The sequence below is a fragment of the Pezoporus occidentalis genome, unplaced genomic scaffold (assembly GCF_034315485.1).
Source record: "Pezoporus occidentalis ecotype Australia unplaced genomic scaffold, CSIRO_AGI_Poc_V1 ctg105, whole genome shotgun sequence".
In the NCBI taxonomy this organism is placed as follows: domain Eukaryota; kingdom Metazoa; phylum Chordata; class Aves; order Psittaciformes; family Psittacidae; genus Pezoporus; species Pezoporus occidentalis.
Window position 1 is genome coordinate 906,800 of NW_026912832.1, and position 22,470 is coordinate 929,269.

Sequence of the window (22,470 nt, forward strand, 5' to 3'; positions counted from 1 at the left end):
TCACTTTAATTTCTAGAGTCTCTTTACTCAACCAGATCCACTGCAGAACAGACACTACAATATAATTTTTTTATAGTACGTCCAAGCTTGTTCAGCCTAAATCAATTAAGTTAACAAGGATGCAGTAATCATTAACAGTAATGAAAACAAATATTTTCCTTATTTTGATATTGTGCAGGATACTGCTGCAGCATCATTTTCAGTGAATGCCCACCAGCTGATCTCCTGCTTAGCAAGTGGCCTTAAGGTTTTCTCTTTTTTTGACTAAAAATGAAAAAAAAAACCCAAACCCCAAACAAGAACAAAAGAGAAAAAAAAAAAAGCAAGGCTGCCCGCCAGAGAACAGGAATTCCGTGATGTCTGACTGCCACCCAGAGGAGCCAGCGGGGAAGTGACACAGCTGCGGGATGAAGGATGATAGGAGCCAACCGGCTCGGGTTTTCCCCCCCAGCGCCACCCGCACCGGCATCCGGATCCTCCCGGCCCTTCCTGCCCGCCGCGCCTGCCCAAGGAGAGGTAGGGTGCAGAGACAGTCTTGCTATCAAAGTCTGTACTTTGTCTGCATCTGGAGAATTTCACTTTTACAAATGCTACCTTTTTCATTTATTTCCTGAGGTGAGCAGTGTCCCTTAGTTCCCACGCCCTGGCATTACTATAAATTCATTGTATTTAATACCTAAAGATTCCTAAAGAGATCCCTCTGGAGGAGTTTCATGAAGATGTGTGTGTTTCTACTGGACCTGCTTCCATCCTGCTTCCGGAGCTTCCATCTCCACACTTTCAGACAGAAAGGAAGTTTGAATTGAAGATCTGCAATTGCAACCTTAACTCACAGATCTCACTGCAGGTGCTGCATACAGAACTGGCTTCTCTGTTCACTGCTCCACAATACCAACCTTTGGTATTCTTCCCTTTTCTTCACTCAACTGCTGACACTGGAGTCAGAGGGCACTTCAGACTGCCCCTCTCTGCTAGTCCCTCTCCTCCATTAAACCTTTTTTTTTTTTTTGTTTTTGTTGCAGTTCTGCAGCATCTTTGCTTGGTAGGCAAGCAAACTGTTCTAACAAAATCAAGGGTTACCAAACCTCCTCAAGGCTTTAGTATTCTGCTAGCTACCCATGAAACAGTTTTGTTGCATCTTTTTACAGTCAGTAACAGTGTCAAATGAGAAAAGAGTGAAAGGACATCCGATTTGATGCCAATGCCTGTGTTCACCCACTCAACTCAGTATTTACTTTAACCATGCATACTTTAACTTCGACACAAACCTTGGTAAGAATTACTTTTGTTGGCATATAAAAGCATTTTAAAATGTTGCAGATGAACTGCAGTGGAAGCTGGCACATGCTTTCTTTAACAGCTACAAAATTTATGGGTAGGTTTTGCCTTTCCAGTTACAGTTGAACCTTCTAAGGGACAGAAACATGATTTTCCAGATGGTAGTCTAAGTTGCTTGTCCCTTGGCTTTACCTTAATTTTGCTTTTCTTCTCCTGTTAAAGATGATATAGAAAAACATTTTGCCTGTTACTGAAAGCTAATAATTATTTTCGCCATTTAGCTGAACTTTCTTTGCTATGTTACCTATAATTCTTGTCAATACTACTACAGAGAAAATGTAGGCAAAGACTGATTATTAAGTGCCTCAAGTATTAAGTTCTCATGTGGGAACTGACATATCACAGAACCATCAATTATAACAGCTTGTTTGGTCTGAGATCCCCAGCAAACACAATATAAATTGAATTGCAGAATGATTTAAAGAAGCCTGAGGGGTAAACTACAAAATGTTGCTATTGTGGTTGCTATACCCATTGCTATGCCATTTGCTATCTCAGACCTGTAATCTACACCCACAAAAACCTGTCAGTATCACAGAACATTAGTGGGCAGTAAGATGAATGATGTACAAATACAGACTGCAGGTGCTGTCATGCATACAACCAGATACTAAAAAACTGAATGCTGCAACATAAGTTTAACGATCACTGTGTAGTTGGTATATATATAATGGAAGTGTGATTCTGTTTGCATGAACGAAATTTTAAATTTGGGAAGATTCCAAACTACCTGTGGGTATTCCACAGGGACTGTAGCAGCTTCACGTCCAGAGCATGCAGATTTCAGAGAAGTGGCGACCTACAGGTCTTTTCTCATCTTCCTTTGATCTCACATTTGGGAAACTTTACTGACTTCATTGGAGGCTTACATGCTTCATATTAAAACAAGGCCTTGTAATCCTTCAAGAAACCATAATGAAGACATACAGTAACAGTTGTACAAATGTAAAATCAAACTCTGTGAGGTCAGAAAGCATGTTTTGTTTCATGAAGAAATGCCTGAGCTTATTATACCAATAGCTTTACAAGCAAAGATATGCATCTGGCAACTTAAAAGCTGCTTAAAAGATCATATTATGCCAACTGACATATCACTTTGTGGAAACCTTTAGAAGTCAGCTCTGAAAACTAAATATGAGCATACCCCATCACACAGTATTACTGGGATATCTGCTTTTATAGCACTCTTTCCAAAGAGGTAAATTCATCAGTGTAATCCACTAGTTTGTGTCAATCAAAGATACATACTGTACTGAGTGCAAAAATACATCTTAATATAGAAAATGTTGCTACAGACATTCAGTCCTATTTGGACAACTGAGACAAATGGTCCCAGTGACAACTTTAAACTAAGAAAAGCTGACAGATCCACTTTACAGTTTACAGTTGGGAAAGTGAATAAAACTTTCAATACTTAGCATATTCCACTCAATATAATTCAAGGTCTTTTGATGTCTCATTCTTTTCAAGAATAGCAGCATTATTTATGTGTTTTCTTCATGAAACATAGGTATTCTTTTTCCCTGATTTGAATTAAAAGCATTATTTTTCTCTGCATGAAGGGCAAATCAATAAAAATATACTAATGTCACTGCAGAAGTGACATAAACATTGTGACAATGGCCTAATTTTCAAAAATAAGAGCCACAAGTACCCTTGTAGGATATCAGATCTGCAGCTGATCAATATCTTTGCTTATTTTATTACAGTCTTCTGATTTCCCCCTTTCAGGAATTATTAGATGACCTCATGTTAACTATTAGCTGCAAACTAAAGCTGCAAACACAATCTTTCCTCCCACTGTCATCCTTCTTGTCAGCTTTACAGCCTTTACTTAACTGTAGTTTCCTTAGTGTCCTCAGTTCATAGTCTTTCCAACTTGCACATGAACAAGTGCTGGAAATGAGATTAAGTTCCCACAGCAGCCACTTAAATAGAAACATTGAGCAAAACTATGGAAGAGCTTATTAAAAACAAACAGTACCAATGGAAAGTACTGAAAAATTAACATTCTTGGTAAAAAAGAGTGTTGATGCTGCTAGCATAGGTTGAATTTGAAAAGCATAGATCTAGTGATTATTGATTCGCTCCACTAAAGCAACTGATTTGTTGCCCTTTACTATATTCTAAAGGAAACTCAGAATTACTTAATAGTGATTATCCCATTGACTGCCAGAGTTTCTCTCTAACAAGGGTTTTTCTATTGGTTTAACTCATCAATATCATAAATATTTTTGCTCTATCTTTTGATACCTAAAATGACAGGAAAAGCCTTGAAGGCCTTCCCAATCTGGTAAACCTTAAAAAAAACCAAGCCAAACCAAATATATAGGGACACAGTCCACTGGAACAGTCAACTCACCATTGCACAATCTCCTGCAGACAGGAAAATCGTGCGTGACTTTCAAGACTGTAGAATTGCACAAGAGAGAAAAGACTCATCCTGTTAATGGGTGACCACAGAGGCGTCACAGTAACTGTCAACCTAAGGCAGTAACAGAGCCACCTGGTTGCCAGGCCCAAAAACACCTCAAGCAAAGTCAGTCTGTGTACTTCCACAGTCAATGCAGTCAATCCACACAGGGATAATGCGCTCATCAAGGGAAACAGAAGTAATTCTTATGTAGGTATAATAATACAGACAGGGCCTCAGAACAAGGCACTAGGCAAACAAAAATATGCCAGTATAAAATTATTTGCACAAGTTTTCTTACACCTCATATCAAAAATGTCAAAATCAGCAGTTACATGAGTTCATTCTATTTTTATTTTCTATTTTCTTCCAGAATATCCCAGCAGATATAATTTTTTTTTAAGTGCAATATTTCATGTCCAATGACAAAAATCACATTTGAGATTTTTGTGACTTGAACTTTCAATGGATAATTGAAAGTTGAGACAGGGGAATCATTGTAAGATATTTATATTAAAGAATGAAGACTTATACTTCAATGCATTCTAACTGACAAGTGTTAGAAGATTAATCATTCTGGTTTAGTTACAGCAAAGTTCCAGTGTTGCCTCTGTTTATACACGTTTCTGATACGGAGTAAAACGAGTGCAAATGGTCATGAATGAGAGAACGAACATTCCTGGAAAAAGCCAGTGCATGGAGAATTTTACTCGGCTCTATAAAGTCTTTGTTCTAAATGGTAATTAAATGCTTGCATGCTTTTTCTACACACATTACTGGCTAGCACTTCTTATCTCCACAGCTGCTTGAAATTGTTCTCAAAATCTAGGTAGGCATAAAAGAGAAAATACAGCTTCTGCGTGCTTCTGAGTAACTCAGTAAAATGTAGACAAGCATTCAAAACTAACCAGTTCAAACAGATCTCACACTTGTAGTGCAGTTGGAAAGAACAGTCAAGTTATTATGCAGAAAACCAAATAGAAAGTGTAAGAGGAAACTAATGAAGATTTTTGGCTAATCTATCTAATGGAAAACACCAAGGCATTATTTATTATTTTAGCAATATTATGTTTTTCTAAAATTTCTGCACCTATTGTTCAGTAAATACGTGATACTTGACACTACATAGCTTAGAATAACAGCCTGATGTTCAGTGTAATAATAAAGGCTTTATGGGATAAGAACCATCTGTTCCAATTACACTCACCTTCTGAAATTTTCTGAAAGGGATGAAAACCCCTTAGACTTTCTCAATTATATGCCCTTGATAAAGTATGAGTCATCTTAAAGGAGTTTGGCATAGAGATACAATTTTCACGGAAACAGTGTAATGAGAGAACATACTGAATGTATTCTAAATATGGCCATCCAAATGGTCATATTGACTAAAAGATTCTCAAATGAGAGAGAAAAATATGGCAATATAACTTACTCTTCCATGTCTGAAATGCTGACGGGCAATATTTCTTGGGAATTTAAAAGCTTTTAAGTCAAATACTATTTTCAGCACTTTTTGTGGTGAGATCATTAATATTATTTGGCCAAATGTATTTTAATTAAATCCCACCCCCAATTCATTCTGGAACTTCTTCCCACACTGTGTGTGGAAAGAAATGTATCTCCAGATGTTAATAATTAAAGCATTAAAGGGTAAACCCAGCACCCACTTCCGCAGCTCCTGAAGATCCCATGGTAGTGAACTGGTGTGGTTATGTTGCTGAAGAGTGTGGGTGGATTGGAAAAGGCCCTTCAGCATTTGTGCAGTTCTGCACAACATGGAAGACAGATCAAAAGGGTTTCCAGTGTAGGCAACATGTTGGCTGGGGATGGTCTTGGGCAGGATGGATATATACTTCCCACGCAAGTGGCTACATGAGAAGTGGAGAGCAGATGTTCCCTAATGTGGTCTCCTGGGGTACCACAACAGCTGGGCATGGCAGCCCTCTTCTGGCCTGGATCTTGGCAAGGATCAGTCTTTCTAATCTGTCCCTCTCTGATTAAGCAACATTTAAGTATATTTCTGAGGTAGCAGGTACCAGTACTGATGTGCACGTTAATGGGAACTGTGTTTACAGAGATACGTTTCAAAGACAAATGCATCGGGTGGAAAAACCATTTCTAGAAATTTTTCAGTGGCAAGCAGGAAGGATGCTTCCCCTGCTTTCCTACCAACTTCTGTCTTCAGGCCTGGGACTGGGTACCAGGCAGTCTTTATTCCAAAAAGGCATTAAATGCAAAGAATCAGATGAAAAGCTGCACTAGGCTGAAAAAAAGGCAGGGGCAGACATTTTTAGATAAAAGTCTTTTTTTTTTTTTTGTTCAAAATCCTAAGTATGCATTTGAAAGCCTCAGAATGTTAACATAATGAGCAAGCATTATTATCTGAATCAAGTTACTTTTAAATTCACTCCAGAATACCTTCAAATACCTTCCTTAAATATTGCTTTCTAGGTGTTAACTATACATTCACCTGTCTAAATGTCTCTAATGTCAATAATTAAATTTCCTACACAGTCTGAAAATATGTAAATATACCATTACACCCACATTTAAAGCTAGAGAAGTTTTTGATGGAAACCCATTAGGAAGAGCAAGGCGTACACTGATTTGTTGGACAAATTTGCACAAAATCTGGAACTTACTATGACTTCTGTTGCTATGGGCTGATATTTTCTCTCTTCCACATTTTAAAATAGCCTACATTAATTTGAGGTAGTTTTGGCTTCTAGCATATCAGATAAGGATCTATTTACTCCGAGGAGAACTTTCTGAGACTCTGGACTATGCAAATGAAAAATGCCAGCAACAGCTCTAGCAAAGAGTCATGATTTCAGCCAGAAATAAATGAAGCCAAGTTATTTCCCCAAACTACAATTTTTTTAAATATCTAGTTGCAACATACTGGCATACTCTAAGAACTGAAAACTAATGGCTTTCAACAAGAGAGTTATAACGTAATCTCTCTCTCATTCTAGAATGATTTATTTGTACTTGTTACTGAAAACCAAGATCAAGACATCAAGGAATAAATTCAGAGTTCCTGACCTTTCCCAAATCTTTGCGCTATTTATTTTTAATATATAGCTGCCTCTTATTAAACAGATACTAGTGGGCCATTAAAACATCTAAAAGAAATTTTGAATCTCTTTTCATCTGTCTCACAAATTAATCCATGTTCTGTTACAAAGAAAATTATCTTTGCTTGGGTCTCCAATTAAGTACTTTATGTTCCTTGTTCTAGAAAACACTAAAGAAAAGCCAACAACAAACATTCTTAAAACCTTCATCAGTAAATATGCAGCTATCACATGTGAGACAAGGTAGAACACCAGCTGTACCTTTATTTAAAAACCCCAAAACAAAAAACAAACAAAACCCCCACCTCTTCAAAGCAGTCCTTTGATTGACCTAAACAACTTACCTCAAAAAATGCTCCCACTGCAATCACAGGATGATAAAACCTTTGGATTGCACTAATTTATAATGTATTATAGATAATACAATACATGTGCATGCACAACAGAACACATTACAGATTGAAATCTCTACAGCAAAATTGGAAAAGATAAGGAGAGTGATTGAATGCCTATGCTATTTACAAAAGCAGGTAATTTACAGGGGAATTCATGGAATGCTTAAGTACACTGTATTTTTTCTTCACTCTTACTACTTTAAAAGAAGCCTCTAAAGTGCCTTTTCTGTTTCACACACAGAAAGTTTGGACAGCTGAATGGGAACTTTAAAACTCATTTGCAAGGTTCTGTCAAAAAGTTTTAAGTATTTTATTTTTTAACTTGACGTGCAATACTTTTCTGTATTTAAGTTGATTATTAACCTATTTCTTTCTATTCCAGGTCATTGCCTCCCAGGCCTAACCCTGGTAAGGTTGAGTTGCTTCTGATGCATCACAGAATTCCTGGAGAGCAATCTGCACAACTCATTGAGGGGAGCATTTTGGAACTGAACTGCTAGAATTGCTTCCAGAGGTGCTCAGGATGTCAACCCTGCTATCCACTGAAAAGACTGGAGGTGAGGTGTACGAAAGGTGAGAGTGCCAGGTTAGCACCCCACTAAACGCAGAAAAAGGGAGGGCACAGCCAAGCACCGGACTAGGAGCTTCACCCCGCAGTGAGGGTATTCATCTGTCTCCCACCCCTGGTCCTCCTGCCCTATCCTGCTCCTGCAGACACCGAGCTGGCTGCTTTTCAGAAATCCTGCTGAAGGGCATGTGGCCTGGCCTTGGAAACGCGCCATGTCAGAGTGTTCACTGGAACCAATGGCTCACCTGCCTCCCAGTAGATCATACACTGTGTGGTTTAAATAAGCAAGATAATGAAGAAGAGAGAGCTGGCTTACTCACTTTTTGCCCTTTTACTCCACTGCAGTCACATTTTCCACAGCCGGAACAACCCTGAAAATGAAGGAGACATTGAGAATTAATTGTCTGAACTGGATGACAGGCAGAACATACCACAATAAACCAGGGATGTCAGCAGTACCATGCTGAGTGCAAGGCTGGTCAGCATGGCAAATGTTCACTTAAGCCCAACAAAACACTATTAAATTTATATAGATGTACACTTCTGGTTTCATACCACGTCCAATAAGAGAAGCCTTTGTAAAAGAAGAAAAATATCTGCTATAGTTTTTAACCATAGAAAACTTATATTACTTCTAAATCATTGTCTTTAGGGTCACCATTTAAAAAAATAACTAATTTTTATAGAATACACACTCTGCATCTAGCAATATGAACATCTCAATTTAAAAGAAGTAGGTTCTCCTCTAAGATACTACAGTCACACATTCAAAGCCCAACAAAATATTTAAAACAAAATCAATTCAACTGTAGAAGCATCTCTTAGGTCTCTGTTAATAAATGGCTTGCATTCTGCATAAATACTTCAGCTCTATAAATATCTGCCATTGCTTTGAGGAGAGAGGGATGGTGAAACTGCAGTTCATGATTTATCTTCTATGCTTAAGAAAAATATCAAACCTGAAGAATATGTTTTGTGTTTCTTTTCCAAATATAAAAAACATCTATACACATTGGGGTTTTACCATGAGATTTCTTAATATTGATTTACTGATTTTTTCAGTAATTGCCAATCTTCAGATAGGAAAAAAGTAGTGTTTACAGGAAGTTAAATATTGGTATAATTACCACAGTAAACTATATCAAGAAGTATGCCTGGGTGTACTTTATGAAATCAAGTCAAACTGCAGCCCCTCAGAGAGCAAACTGCTCCTAATGGCAAATATTAGATATCGAGGCAGTTGTTAATGTTGTTTACTGGCCAGGCAATATCTAACTTCAGTGTTCTGGTCCTATTTCTTGCATCTACCACATTTCAAGTGATCTTTTTTCTTTCTTGCCCTCTATAATGACTAACTGCAATTGTCATTATGATGGGAAACCTTCCACTAAGTAAAAGTGCATTCATTGCATAGGAGAATGCACAGAAAACATCAATAAAAACATAATCAGTCCAAATTATTCTCCAGGAAACACTATAGAGATCCTTGTTTTCTGAAAGCCTTTCTTTATAACAGCACCACCTCATGGGTTTTCTACACTGGATAAACTTGACACTGGAACAGGCTGTCCAGAGAAATTGTGGATGCCCCAATCCCTGAAAATGTTCAAAGGCCAGGCTGCATAGGACCTTGGGCAACCTGGTCTAGTGGAAGGTATCCCTGACTGGGCCAGAGGGCTTGGAACTAGATGACCTTTAAGGTCCCTTCCAACCCAAACCATCCTATGATTCTATGACTTCAATGACATAAAAAGCCACTCATTATTTTTTTGCAAAACATGAAAGGTTGTAACATCTGAGAGAAGTCAGATTAACTGATCCAAGCGTAAAAGCTTTCAGTCACTTTGTGTTACCAAGTATTTCTGTACACTTAAGTGCACTTGGGCTACTCCCCACTTTTCCTCCTCATAATCATGAAGCAGCTGGTGAGTAACTCAGCAGTCTATTGCTTTTGCTATTGTCATGTCCCTCAGAAACCAACTGGGAGGAAAACAAACCAAATATTTATATCACTGAATATTGCACTAACGCACACAAGATAATTCAGCAGTTTCATTAAGCCATTAACAGGAAGCAGTCAGGGACAGCACTTCTTCAGAGTCAGCTCTCAGCACAGACGCTGGGCACCTGTCCCTCCACACCTGCGGGCTCCACAGCCTACTGGGACCTCAGTACTTATGGGAAATTGAGAAAAAATATGCTGAATCTATTCTGAATTTGGAAAACCTCCAATGAGAGACCAATAAGCATCATCACTCCAGAAACTTAAATAATACAGCAACATTAATAAAAAAAGTAAACATTGAAGACTGTCCAATAAAACTAAGGTACCAGCTCCTGAAAAAAAAAATGTTGCTTTTGTTGAGATACTTTTCTTTTAAATGTAGATCCATTGAATTTGGTGTTTGAAGTCAAACCTTTTCCACATTCACATAAAAATAACCACATTTTCTCTCTTACATTATTACAGCACTTTGCCACGTTATATTACAAATGCACAGAAAGATGAAAATTTATTATTTACTGCAGAAAGAGAATTAGATCAGAAAAAGATGCCAACTCATGCTGCAATGCCAACTCAGTACTGACCAGAAGGGAAAAGTGCCACCCACTGAATAATCGACTTTACTCCTTGCAGTTACATGGTTATGCCTGGAAAAACATCGGGCCTCCCATTTAAAGAAATGACCCAGTGTGACCTCTCTTAGTTTTTCAGACCTGATAAGATCACGGCTGGAGGACGCATGCTTGCAGCTCATTCTTCCTCCTTCAGCATCATGTAGAAGGTTATCAGTTTTATCAACACATCCCTTAAATTCAGAAGATGTCTGTTTTAATTGCATCTGGGAATGTAATTAAAATACGTCATTGAATCATTATAAACATCTGTTTTCAAGTTAATGCCACATATTTCCTTCAGCCTGTTATTCAGCATGTACTGTTTTAGAAAAAAAAAAAAAACAACCCCAAAAACCTGTTGTTATTTATTTTTAAGTTGGGGTTTGTTCTTAAGTTTAGCATGGCCAGAAGAATGGACTTGGGCTTTTCCGTCTCCTTTTGTGCTTCCAAAAATGACACTGTAATATTCTATTTTTCCTGTTTCTTAAGTCTCAGAATAACCAAAGCAAGGAAGGTAAGAAGGTACTGAGCATCAGGAACCACAGCTGCACAAGGCCCGATGTGCAGGTAAGTGCTGTAGCCTGCTATGCCAGAACAGGCCACCTGCCCTACAAAACTCTGCTTTTATTTTGCACTAGCATCATCTCCCACTATCACTGACTGTAACCTTTGCAAGTGGATGGAAGGTTGACCAACAATGACGGCCACTAGTGGTTATTATCCTCAGCTACTAAATGTACTTTTGAATCTGAGGGATGTGATAAAATTCTGCATATACTGGGATGAAATATGAGCTTTTTCCTTCTGGTCATCTGGGAAGATGGGAAGGCAAGACTGCAAAAAGCTTGTGGATCAAAGGTCAATTTAAGGAGGTCAAAGGGGCATTTAAGCAATATGATACTGGGTTAAAGGAAGATGGTTACAGCAGGTACAAGAATCAGGGTCTCTGTTCACCTAATCCAGTGGAGGTACAAATATCTCTACCAGTCACTGCAGCTTCCCTTTATTCAATGGCAAAAAAAATGCGCACTTCTGTGCTGGAATCCATCTCACCTACTTTGGATGTTTGCTTTCAATGTAGATGAAGCACACCTTGGAGAACTAAGTAGTGGAGACAAATGGGCAGATTGAGCATGGGGTATGCAAGAGAACAAGGCTACAAATGAAAAGTGTATGGGTAGGATCTGCGGGCTAGAGTTACAGACAGAATGGGATTATAACAATAGCTCTTCTTTCCTCAGAAATCATTAGAAATTTAGTTGAATATCTTCTGAACTGCGAACAAGGAGATCTGCATTTCTGGTACTCACTTAGGAATGACTTAAGAACCCTACACAATCAAGTCCTAAGTGGGAAACTTCACCCTGAAGGAATAATAATCACAAGGTAAGTAAGCTGAAACTATGCAAAATTATTGCTTATTTCTAAACTTCTATGATTTACAATCAGTTTCATGTTATGAAGAATTCAGTTCATGATTTCTTGCCATACGTGACTAGAAATAAAGAGACAAATGGAGAGAAATAGTTTTGTCCTATCCCCCAGACATCCTCTTTGAAACAATGTCTTCCCCAGAAAGACACTGGCATTTGGAGCAATCACTGCTGTCCTCCAGGTGGCAAAACAGAAGGGGAATGTTGCATACCTCACCTACTTTACATGGTAGGCTAGCATTTTTCAAATAGCCATAGCTTCTTTACACCACAGGCTAGCCTCTCACATAATACTTGAGGAAATTCATTTCATCTTATTCCACCCACGAAATATCACTCAGGCCAGAAGCAGAAGCTCATTTTAGTGATACTAATGGCTTCATTTTTTGACAAGCATTTCCGTTCTGTTTCATTCTCCCAGACTGTCTGCAACTGATAAGCTTAGTGAATCATGCTAGCAAATCAGTATTAAACTATAAAAAGATTATGTCCCTTCAACATTGTGCGTACAACTGTGCTACATGCAGACCAAGTGTTTGTCTAAAGAACAGCAATTCATTTACTATCATATTAACTTATAGTTAAAAAAAAAGTGCGCCTAATGAATGGGCACCCCAACCCAGACCTCTAACTTCCATGAATCACGTACAGAGCTTTAGGGTTATTAAGCCCTGTCAGTGACAGAGCTGAGAAGGCTTCTAATAGTTGTTGCAGCAAAATGAAGAAACTCTGCACTGCAATGCAGCCTGTAAGACATCTGTCAGATCGTAGCTGCAGATTTTTGTTGCGTTTTGCCCTGTTTTTCCATGTCTAGCTACTTTCCTGGCATTAGAGGACTACTGCTTGGAACAGCCAGATGAGTAGCCTAGGAGGGAAACAACTGCCGTATTTGGAAATGCACCATTTCTGGAGGATACAGAGATCTCAAAAAAACCACAAAAGCCAAGTCAGTTCTTGGACATTCCACTGTCTTACAGAAGTGCATTTTTCAAGACAAATCATAGTTCTCTTTCCCACAACATCAGCTCAGGCTAATTGCATAGGTACCAATCAAGTTCAAAACTTACCCTTTAAAGTACACATTTAAGCGAGAAAATTAATAAAAGTCTCACTGTATACTTAACTCTGTCCATGCTAAAAATGTCATTCTGGGGAATGTAGTCAATTTTTCCTATCTAAAATCCAATGTCTTTCAAATGACTGAAAATCCTGTGAACAGGTGAATGGTGACTATTCACAGTGTTTCTAATTCACAGCTGAAATGCTTCAAAAAGTAATCATACATGTTTCATCTTGTGATTTATTCATTATAAAATGGCATTTTCTGTTTAGAAATGGCACTGATGATGTTTTCTGATTAAAGACTGTAGATTTCCCATTCACATTGCTCCGTTTTGAACCCCAATTTGAGCTGAATTCAAATACCAGTTTCAAGTTGAAACACCAAGAATGTCTATGCCAACAGATGGGCGTTTGACAGTTGACAGCTTCAAGTCTCAGTGTCTTGCCTCCACAAAATCCACCCCTTTTCACCACTATGTTACCCTAGTCTGGACAGGGAAGGCCAACAGAAATTTATCCCTTTGTAGCAAATGCTGTACTTCTTCCTAAGCACACGTATGCATAACTCATGTAGCTGTAACAAGAGAGCTAGATCAATGATATCTTCAAGTTTCACATCCCACCAAATACAGAAATAGGGAGGTGATGCCAACTGCAGGACACTTATCTTGCATTCCTCTCATATTTTCTTCTCTCTTCAGAATGTCAAAATAGCTCCCTGGCTGTATTGCTATTCTTGTCTTGACCCTTTGGATATTAATGCATTGAATTAGTCAAACTGCTCTTTTGTGTGTAAAGTACCACTAGAAGAAATCACTGCTATATTCCAGTTCACCTTAACATTTTTCTTAACTGATTTTGCAGCCCATTAACAACTTTAAAAAAAATTACGTTACTAAAATTTCTGATTTACACTCAGTTAGAACAAAGAGGGTAACAAAAAAAATCCAGACTGTCTTAGCAAGTTAGCAATGTTCAGTTATGTTCCCCTATAGGAGCTCATATAAAGTAAGGTGTCCTGGACTGATGATTTGAAATTCCACTCTCAAAATGGTTCATGAAAAGGAACATCTGTCTTGCATTCCTTTTCAGAACTTAAAGCAAAGAACAGAAATTGAGCAAAGTTCTCACTTCATTTGTAAACCCATCAATTTCAGATGTCAATAAATAACCAACAAAATGAAACATTTTATGATTTTATGGTTATAGAATCATAGAATAGTTAGGGTTGGAAAGGACCTTAAGATCACCTAGTTCCAACACCCCTGCCATGGGCAGGGACACCTCACACTAAACCATGTCACCCAAGACTTCATCCAACCTGGCCTTGAATACTGCCAGGGATGAAGCATTTACCACTTCTTTGGGCAACCCATTCCAGTGCCTCACCACTCTCACAGTAAAGAACTTATGCCTTATATGCAACCTGAACTTCCCTTGTTTAAGTTTAAACCCATTACCCCTTGGTCCCATTGCTACAGTCCCTGATGAAAAGTCCCTCTAGTATCTTGTAGCTCCCCTTCAGATACCGGAAGGCTGCTATGAGGTCTCCACGCAGCCTTCTCCTCTCCAGGCTGAACAGCCCCAACTTTGTCTGTCTTCATACGGGAGGTGCTCTGGCCCCTTTATTATCTTCATGGCCCTCCTCTGGACTTGTTCCAACAGTTCCATGTCCGTTTTCTGTTGAGGACACCAGAACTGTACACAATACTCCAAGTGGGGTCTCACGAGAGTAGCGGGGCAGGATCACCTCCTTTGACCTGCTGGTCATGTTTCAAGCTTGAGCTTTCCTTCTCTCCCAAGCCTTTTTTCTCTCCCACCAGAAAAAAAAACCAACAACAAATAAACAAAAAGCAACCAAACAAAAAAAAAAAAACAAACCCCAAAACAAAACTAACAAACAAAAAAAAACCCACACCAAAAAAAAACCTAAAACAAAAAGAAAAAAACAACCCAACACACCCAAACCCAGTTGGCAGCTTATCTTAATATCTTTTTTCTTTCTTTTTTTTTCCCAGCAAATCATGGGTAGACTTCAATTATGACTGTTCAGGGAATTCCCTTAACCAAGGGAAGGCTTATTGGTTTTACAGCTTTCACCCTCTAGGTCACCAAATTCAGGTCAGCTCTAGTCAACAACCACTGGATGTTTCTGTCATGTAGTAGCTATTTAAAGTCCTTGGTTGTGTCATTTCAGTTTTCTGAAGCTCCAGTATTCACAGAGCACAGAAGAACTGAACTATTCAAAATGACCTATGGGATATCATCTGCTTCCATGTCCCAGGCCAGGTGGCAACGGCTGTCCCCTAAGTCCAGAGTCACATTTGCTAGGCCTATGTAAGTATCTCAAATGGCAACAGATGCTTACGTTTAAGCAACAGAAATAAGTGCAACCCAGTAATCTCCAAAGGTTCAAACTTTGCACAGATAAGAAGAATGAAAATGCTCATTCTCCTGAAGACCTCCTGGCTGTTGTACATGAGAAGGACAGAAGGAAGCAGAAGTGGTGTCCACTCATTTCTGTCAATGCAGAGCTGTTCTCCTAATAAACCTTCTAGAAGTATGTTTAGACCAGATGAAAAATCTCCTGGAACAAACCTACCCGGTGGAAAAGTGTGGTACTTCATGGACAACAGTATGTCAGAGCATCAACTAAGAATCCTTGTTAGTCCAAGGGAAACTTCGAGTCTCAAATTACCATACAGATAATATCTGAAAGAAATGGCAACTTACTGTCTGAAATACCACTCTGCATGATGAAATCTGAACTAATTACAACAATTTTTAAAGCCTTGTACAATTTTCAGGAAATCTACTGATTTTAAGAAAAGCTCTACAGAATATAATCAGAAAAAAAAAATTCATTATGCTCTTGGGACATGGGGGATGTTTGTAGTTTTTGGCAGGGTTTTTTCCTTTTGGCTGGGGGGAATGGGGTAGGGTTGTTTTGTGGTTGTTGTTTTTAGTATTACCAGAATCATACAGGTTGTTCATACAAAAATTGCAGACAGACCACAGATTCTTATCAGAGACATCCAGTGGATTTCTGCTACTCAAGGGAATATTAGTTAATTTTTAAAATCTTAATATTAATTACTTCAGGAAATATTTGTTTTGTAAATTAGCATAAGTCAGATGTACTTCACTAAAAAGAAGCGAAGTGTTACAAAAGAGAGTCACATCTTCTTAGTCAAAAGAATACCAGATTGCTGCAGCTGAAATGTTTTGTTGCTGGGACCTCATTTCTGACATTCTTTTCCAAATTCCCCAGGGGTCTGTCCTGGAGATAGGGTCATGGGAGTCCCCTGAAAGCTGCTCTGTGAATATGACTTTCCTGTTGGTGATGTGAACATCATTTTCACAAAGCAATGCAAATCCAGGGGGCTTCTAGTTAGTTCACAGGAAATATAAAGTTATTCCTGTTGTTCCATATTTGGACATAAATGACATTTAAAGCAACTGTTTCCTCTACGTACATTCTTTTACAGGAAGCTCTGGCAACAATCCAGGTATTTGCTTACTCAGTGAAAATTTCCAGAATATCACATTGTATCACTCAGTTCTGCACAGCTCAAAGCAGATAACTGGTTTGTGAAAACTAATTGTGTTATCACTAAAATATACAGCCTCCCATCAACATTATCTACTAGGAGGTCTAATTCCACAGACTGCCAGATACTGCTTAGCCTTCAGCAAGCAGAGAAAATTGTATTTACCAAGTGAGTATTGGTCCAGTAGGTTTTTTTTTTTCCTTTTCCTATTTAAGAACTCTACTTTCAGTCACATTTTCAAAGAAGTGACAACAATTCCAGGTGCCGGTAGGATCCTCTGGTGTTACAATCACTGGTGGTATCAAAAGCTAAATTGATTATGGTAAATTGAAGGTTCTGAGTGACTTCTTTGCCTCGGTCTTCACTGGCAAAGGCTGTGACCGCACCCCCCAAGTCCTAGAAGGTAGGCGCAGGGACTGTGAGAATGAAGATCTTGGGCCACTGCAGGAGAGAATCTGGTTCGAGACCATCTTAAAAACCTGAATGTGCACAAGTCCATGGGACCTGATGGAATCCATCCATGGATCCTGAAGGAGCTGGCAAATGAAGTTGCTAAGCCACTGGCCATCATATTTGAGAAATCATGGCAGTCAGGTGAAGTTCCCGATGAGTGGAAAAAGGGAAATATAACCCCCATTTTCAAGAAGGGGAAAATGGATGACCCAGGGAATTACAGACCAGTCAGTCTCACCTCTGTGTCTAGCAAAATCTTGGGGCAGATTCTCCTGGATGGCATGCTAAGGCACATGAAAATCAACAAGGTGCTTGGTAACAGCCAGCATGGCTTCACTAAGGGGAAATCCTGCCTGACCAATTTGGTGGCCTTCTATGATGGGGCTACAGAACTGATGGACAGGGGTAGAGCAGTTGATGTCATCTACCTGGACTTGTGCAAAGCGTTCGACACTGTCCCACACAACATCCTTGTCTCTAAATTGGAGAGACATCAATTTGATGGATGGACCACTCGGTGGATAAAGAACTGGCTGGATGGCCGCGCACAAAGAGTTGTGGTCAACGGCTCCATGTCCAGCTGGGGACCAGTAAAGACTGGTGTCCCTCAGGGATCAGTGTTGGGACCGGTCTTGTTCAACATCTTTGCTGATGAAATGGCCAGTGGGATTGAGTGCGCCCTCAGCAAGTTTGCTGATGACACCAAGCTGTGTGGTTCGGTTCATAGGCTGGAGGGAAGGAATGCCATCCAGAGGGACCTTGACACACTTGTGAGGTGGGCTGATGCCAACCTCATGAGGTTTAACCATGCCAAATGCAAGGTCCTACACCTGGGTCGGAGCAATCCGAGGCACAGCTACAGGTTGGGCAGAGAAGAGATTCAGAGCAGCCCTGCGGAGAAGGACTTGGGGGTGTTGGTTGATGAGAAAATGAACATGAGCTGGCTTCAGTGTGCGCTTGCAGCCCAGAAAGCCAACCGTATCCTGGGCTGCATCAAAAGGAGCATGACCAGCAGGTCGAAGGAGGTGATCCTGCCCCTCTACTCTGCTCTTGTGAGACCTCACCTGGAGTATTGTGTGCAGTTCTGGTGTCCTCAACATAAAAAGGACATGGAGCTGTTGGAACAAGTCCAGAGGAGGGCAACAAGTATGATCAGGTGGCTGGAGCACCTCCCGTATGAAGAGAGGCTGAGAAAGTTGGGGCTGTTCAGCCTGGAGAAGAGAAGGCTGCATGGAGACCTCATAGCAGCCTTCCAGTATCTGAAGGCGGCCTATAGGGATGCTGGGGAGGGACTCTTCATCAGGGACTGTATTGACAGGACAAGGGGTAATGGGTTAAAATTTAATCAGGGGAAGTTTAGATTGGATCTAAGGAGGAAATTCTTTCCTGTGAGGGTGGTGAGGCACTGGAATGGGTTGCCCAGGGAGGCTGTGAGTGCTCCATCCCTGGCAGTGTTCAAGACCAGGTTGGACGAAGCCTTGGGTGAGATGGTTTAGTGTGCGGTGTCCCTGCCCATGGCAGGGAGTTAGAACCAGATGATCTTAAGGTCCTTTCCAACCCTAACTATTCTATGATTCTATGAAACACTGCCAGTAATCCCCACCTTATTCTTCTTTGTGAATGGGCACACTGGATCCAGGCAATACAGGTGAGGAGCTCCCTTTTCTTATCTTTCTAACTTGAAAAAAAAATCTAAGGAAAATCTGCTGAAGAAACACCATGGCTGGTATAGAACTTACCATCCACCTCATATGCAGCTGCTCTAGAGCGTACAAAGCAAACCGCTCCTTGTCCTGTACAAAGCAGGTCCTAACACCCTGCCTACTAACACATGTTTTTAGTATAACTAGCAGTAGCTGAAGGGAAACCAAACATCAAACTTCATTCTTCTTCAGGAGGCAGAGAGAGTGCAGACTCTGAAACAAATTACAGAGTTTGTTTTTCTTGCTGCCTTCCAGGACAAATCCTCACAATCACATCCAGCACAAGGCTGGATCCAGCAATAACCTGGCAAGATGGAAACAGAGTCATTATAATGGTATCCCCTAACAGCTGTCTCTGCCAGTGGTGTCCAGGAATGCCAGAGGGACAGGCAACAGTCTCCTTGCTGTCCTATCATTAAACCCACATCAGCAGGGATTACCTACTTTCTAAAAACCCCTCAGAGCTTCTCTGGCCTCTGTGCTTTCGGCGCTCATCACACATCCCCATTTTCACAAGCACAAGGGTACCCATAATAAGTTCATAGAATCATAGAATGCTTTGGGTTGGAAGGGACCTTAAGATCATCTAGTTCTAGCCCCCTTGCCCTGGGCAGGGACACCTTCCACTAGACGAGGTTGCTCAAAGCCCCATCCAACCTGGTCAACTGCCATGGATGGAGCATTTACCACTTCTTTGGGCAACCCATTCCAGTGCCTTATCACCCTCTACAATAAAGAGCTTCTTCCTTGTATCTGAAAGATATAATCTGAACTTCCCCTGTTTAAGTTTAAACCCATTACTCCTTGTCTTACTGCTACTGTCCCTGATGAAGAGCACCTCTCTGGCATCTCTGTAGGCCCCCTTCAGATACTGGAAGGCTGCTATGAGGTCTCCATGCAGCCTTCTCTTCTCCAGGCTGAACTGCCCCAATTTTCTCAGCCTGTCCTCATACGGGAGGTGCTCTGGCCCCTTCATCATCTTCACGGTCCTCCTCTGGACTTGCTCCAAAAGCTCATGTATGGATGCTCGATGTGGTTGAAAAGCCTGCCCCAAAATGCTCCAGCAGGCAGGCAAAATGCCACACCATGCCACAAAAACTAGGCAGAGGCTGAGGGAGAGGCAGCGCTGGCCATTAGCCCATCAAGCGATGAAGCCCCTCTTGGCCAACCTACACCTTCCAGCACTTCCCCTGACTGAAGCCGGAAGCAGGACTAGCCTGAGAGGAAACTGACATGAAGGACTCCCTCCTTCCATTCTCTCACACACAGCAGCTCTCTCTAAGTAGCACTTGGGAACACAGGAAGAGGTGGCTGCCAAAACCAGAGCAAGCCCTCATGCTCACAGGCCAGTCCACTGGAAGAAGGACAAACCACAGCAGTGTGGCCACAAGCAGAGCTGCTTTGCTGTGGCACAAATTCTCAGGAAGTGGAGAAGAAAAATATCCCTCTTAATGGCCACGTAACTTCCCTGCTTCCTTGCCCATGGTTAGCAAGACATGAATGCACAACCACTGTTTTAGGTACCAAGCATTACACCCAGTACAGCAGCCTAAACATGGCAGTAACCACCCACAGAGCCAGTCTGTGCACACTGACATGGGCCACAAAGGACCCAGGACTATCCCTGCAGCTGCAGGGCCATCATCCTGATGGAGAGGCCATCTCTTTGCCACACAAACTACAGCCATGCCTAGGTCTTCCCTTTAATAACCAGTACTTGGTTGGCTGTTGCAAGACCCTGTTTCTCAGAGGAGGGCAGTGAAAGAGCGAATCTGCAGGGGAGATGCAGCCCTCCAGCCCTCCAAATCTCCTTAAGGCAGTTTTGTAAACCTGAAGGCAAATTAGATGCCTCAGGAGGGATGTGCAGGAAGCCAGTGAAGCCATTTTGCAAATATTTACAGCAAGTCCATGAGCAGTGCTTTCCCTTCCCTTAACTGATAAACATGAGCATTAACATAAACAAATAAATTTAAAAGTAACAACTTTAAAACAACACAGCACTGGGCTTCTTCCTTGGCCATACTTGCCTAGACTAAATAAACGGAGAGGTGAAACCCTCTTAGTTGAGATGATGCGCCGAAGAATGTGAGAAAAGCACAGGAAGCTAGACTTCTAAGTTTGAACACCCTCCTGCAGTGTGATTCATCACCAGTGGAAAAGGTTGTGTGTACATGCAGGTAACACCATCACCCTGGACTCAATATTGCCCAGGAGGCCTCCTGTTTCCTCATCACACACCCTGCCTGAACGGTGTCCATATGCTCCTTCTTAGTCCTCTGCTCCACAGCACTACTTCCTTACCCTTCAGCCATCCCAGAGCCTGAGTTTTCATGGCTTAGGAAACAACGTAGCTTTAAGTGGCTATGCAGTACCTGCAGCAAGGACTCTGCGTGTGCCCTGGCAGCCATTCCTCAGGTTGCTCCCTGAGGCTGTACTTGCATGGCATGAACATCCTGAATGCACAACTTCATCTGACCAGAGGTGGTGCAGCATCCTGTTAACAAGATTTGCCCCTGTGTGTCAAATGCTGCAGCTTTTGCAAGGAAAACGTTAAGGGAAGTCCACACTGACCTCCATGGCATATTGCAAGTGTATATGACTTCCCTTCCAGAAGGACTCTGGTCAGATGGCTTGTTTAAAGACTATCAAATTTTACTAGACTGTATGCAATTTTTATTGCATGATTTTATCAGAACTGTCTAAATTATTTCCTGATTAAATCAACACTCATTTCATATGAAGTTGTCTTTTCTTTTAAAATAAACCTCAACATTTTCAAAAATTCTGATAATTAAATAATAAATTATAAATGATTAATATAAACAATTTTAAATACACTGTATATACTTCACAACACTAGATAGGAGGCTAGGTCACTTAGCTCCTCAGTAGCAGTGGAAAGAGGAGGAGATGATAGTCTCACTCTGGCCAGCGGACTCAACCAAATAAGATTGTCAATGAGCAATTAACTGGTAAATTTTAAGAACCTTATGCTATTCTGAAATAGCAGCAGTAACCACAGCAGTTCAAAATCCTTGCCAAACACAGGGTTTAAAAAGCATGTAGCATGTTTAGTCTTCTTAACAGCCAGCCAAAATATACACAAAATTTCACTTTAGAAGCCTATTTTTCTTCCCCACAGATCTCAAAGCTCTTCCAAACAGGTTCATCCTATGGCAATACCACTGCTACGTTAAAAAAGCTGCATTTAATTGCTCTAGTGAAAGATTTCAGCCAGTTGTTGCAGCCAGCCAGTTCTAGAAACTGCAGCATCACAGGAAGGCCTAAAATTGGAAGCATATTACATAAAGTGAAATCTGTTCTGGGCATATTTGTATTATAACCTTACCACAATTTATAGACCAGAAGTTTACCCTATGCTTTTTTCTCCAGTATTTTAACAAATCGCTAGTCAACAATCTACGTGGGCATCTTCTCTTAAGTTCCAACTTACAACTTCAGTTCACTTAAACTAATAATTTTTTGCAATAAATTATCAGTCATTTTTCTATTTGGACTGCTAAAAAGGGGAAGCATTGCTTTCTCTGCTCCTTATTAACAGGCCACAGAATACCGTCTGCTCTCAAGGATGCCATTGACTATGACCTGCTTTCTCTTCAGGACACACCAGTATCTTTTCCCCTAAAGACTGCACACCCCAGAAACACCTCACTCAGTTCTAGTTACATTTCAAATGCATTACTCCGTATTTAAAGACCTCAGATGGCCATGGCTGTTCAAGAGTCCCAACTTGCCCTTGCTCTGTAAAGAAGTGAAGACTCAACTACTGCTCAGAAGTACAAAGAAGACCAACTAAAGGTCAAAAAACCCATTTTTTCTTTCCTCCTTATTCCTCTC

General features: G+C 40.6%; 1 protein-coding gene across 2 annotated transcripts in view; it reads right to left on the bottom strand.

Annotated features, from left to right (window-relative positions):
* COL4A1 (collagen type IV alpha 1 chain) overlaps positions 1-22,470 on the bottom strand; it is a 123,672-nt gene that overhangs the window by 63,393 nt on the left and 37,809 nt on the right. For both annotated transcript variants that reach the window (XM_062619285.1, XM_062619294.1), the window contains exon 2: positions 8,112-8,162. In XM_062619285.1, the coding sequence (XP_062475269.1) occupies positions 8,112-8,162 (51 nt within the window). The remainder of the gene's footprint in view (positions 1-8,111; positions 8,163-22,470) is intronic.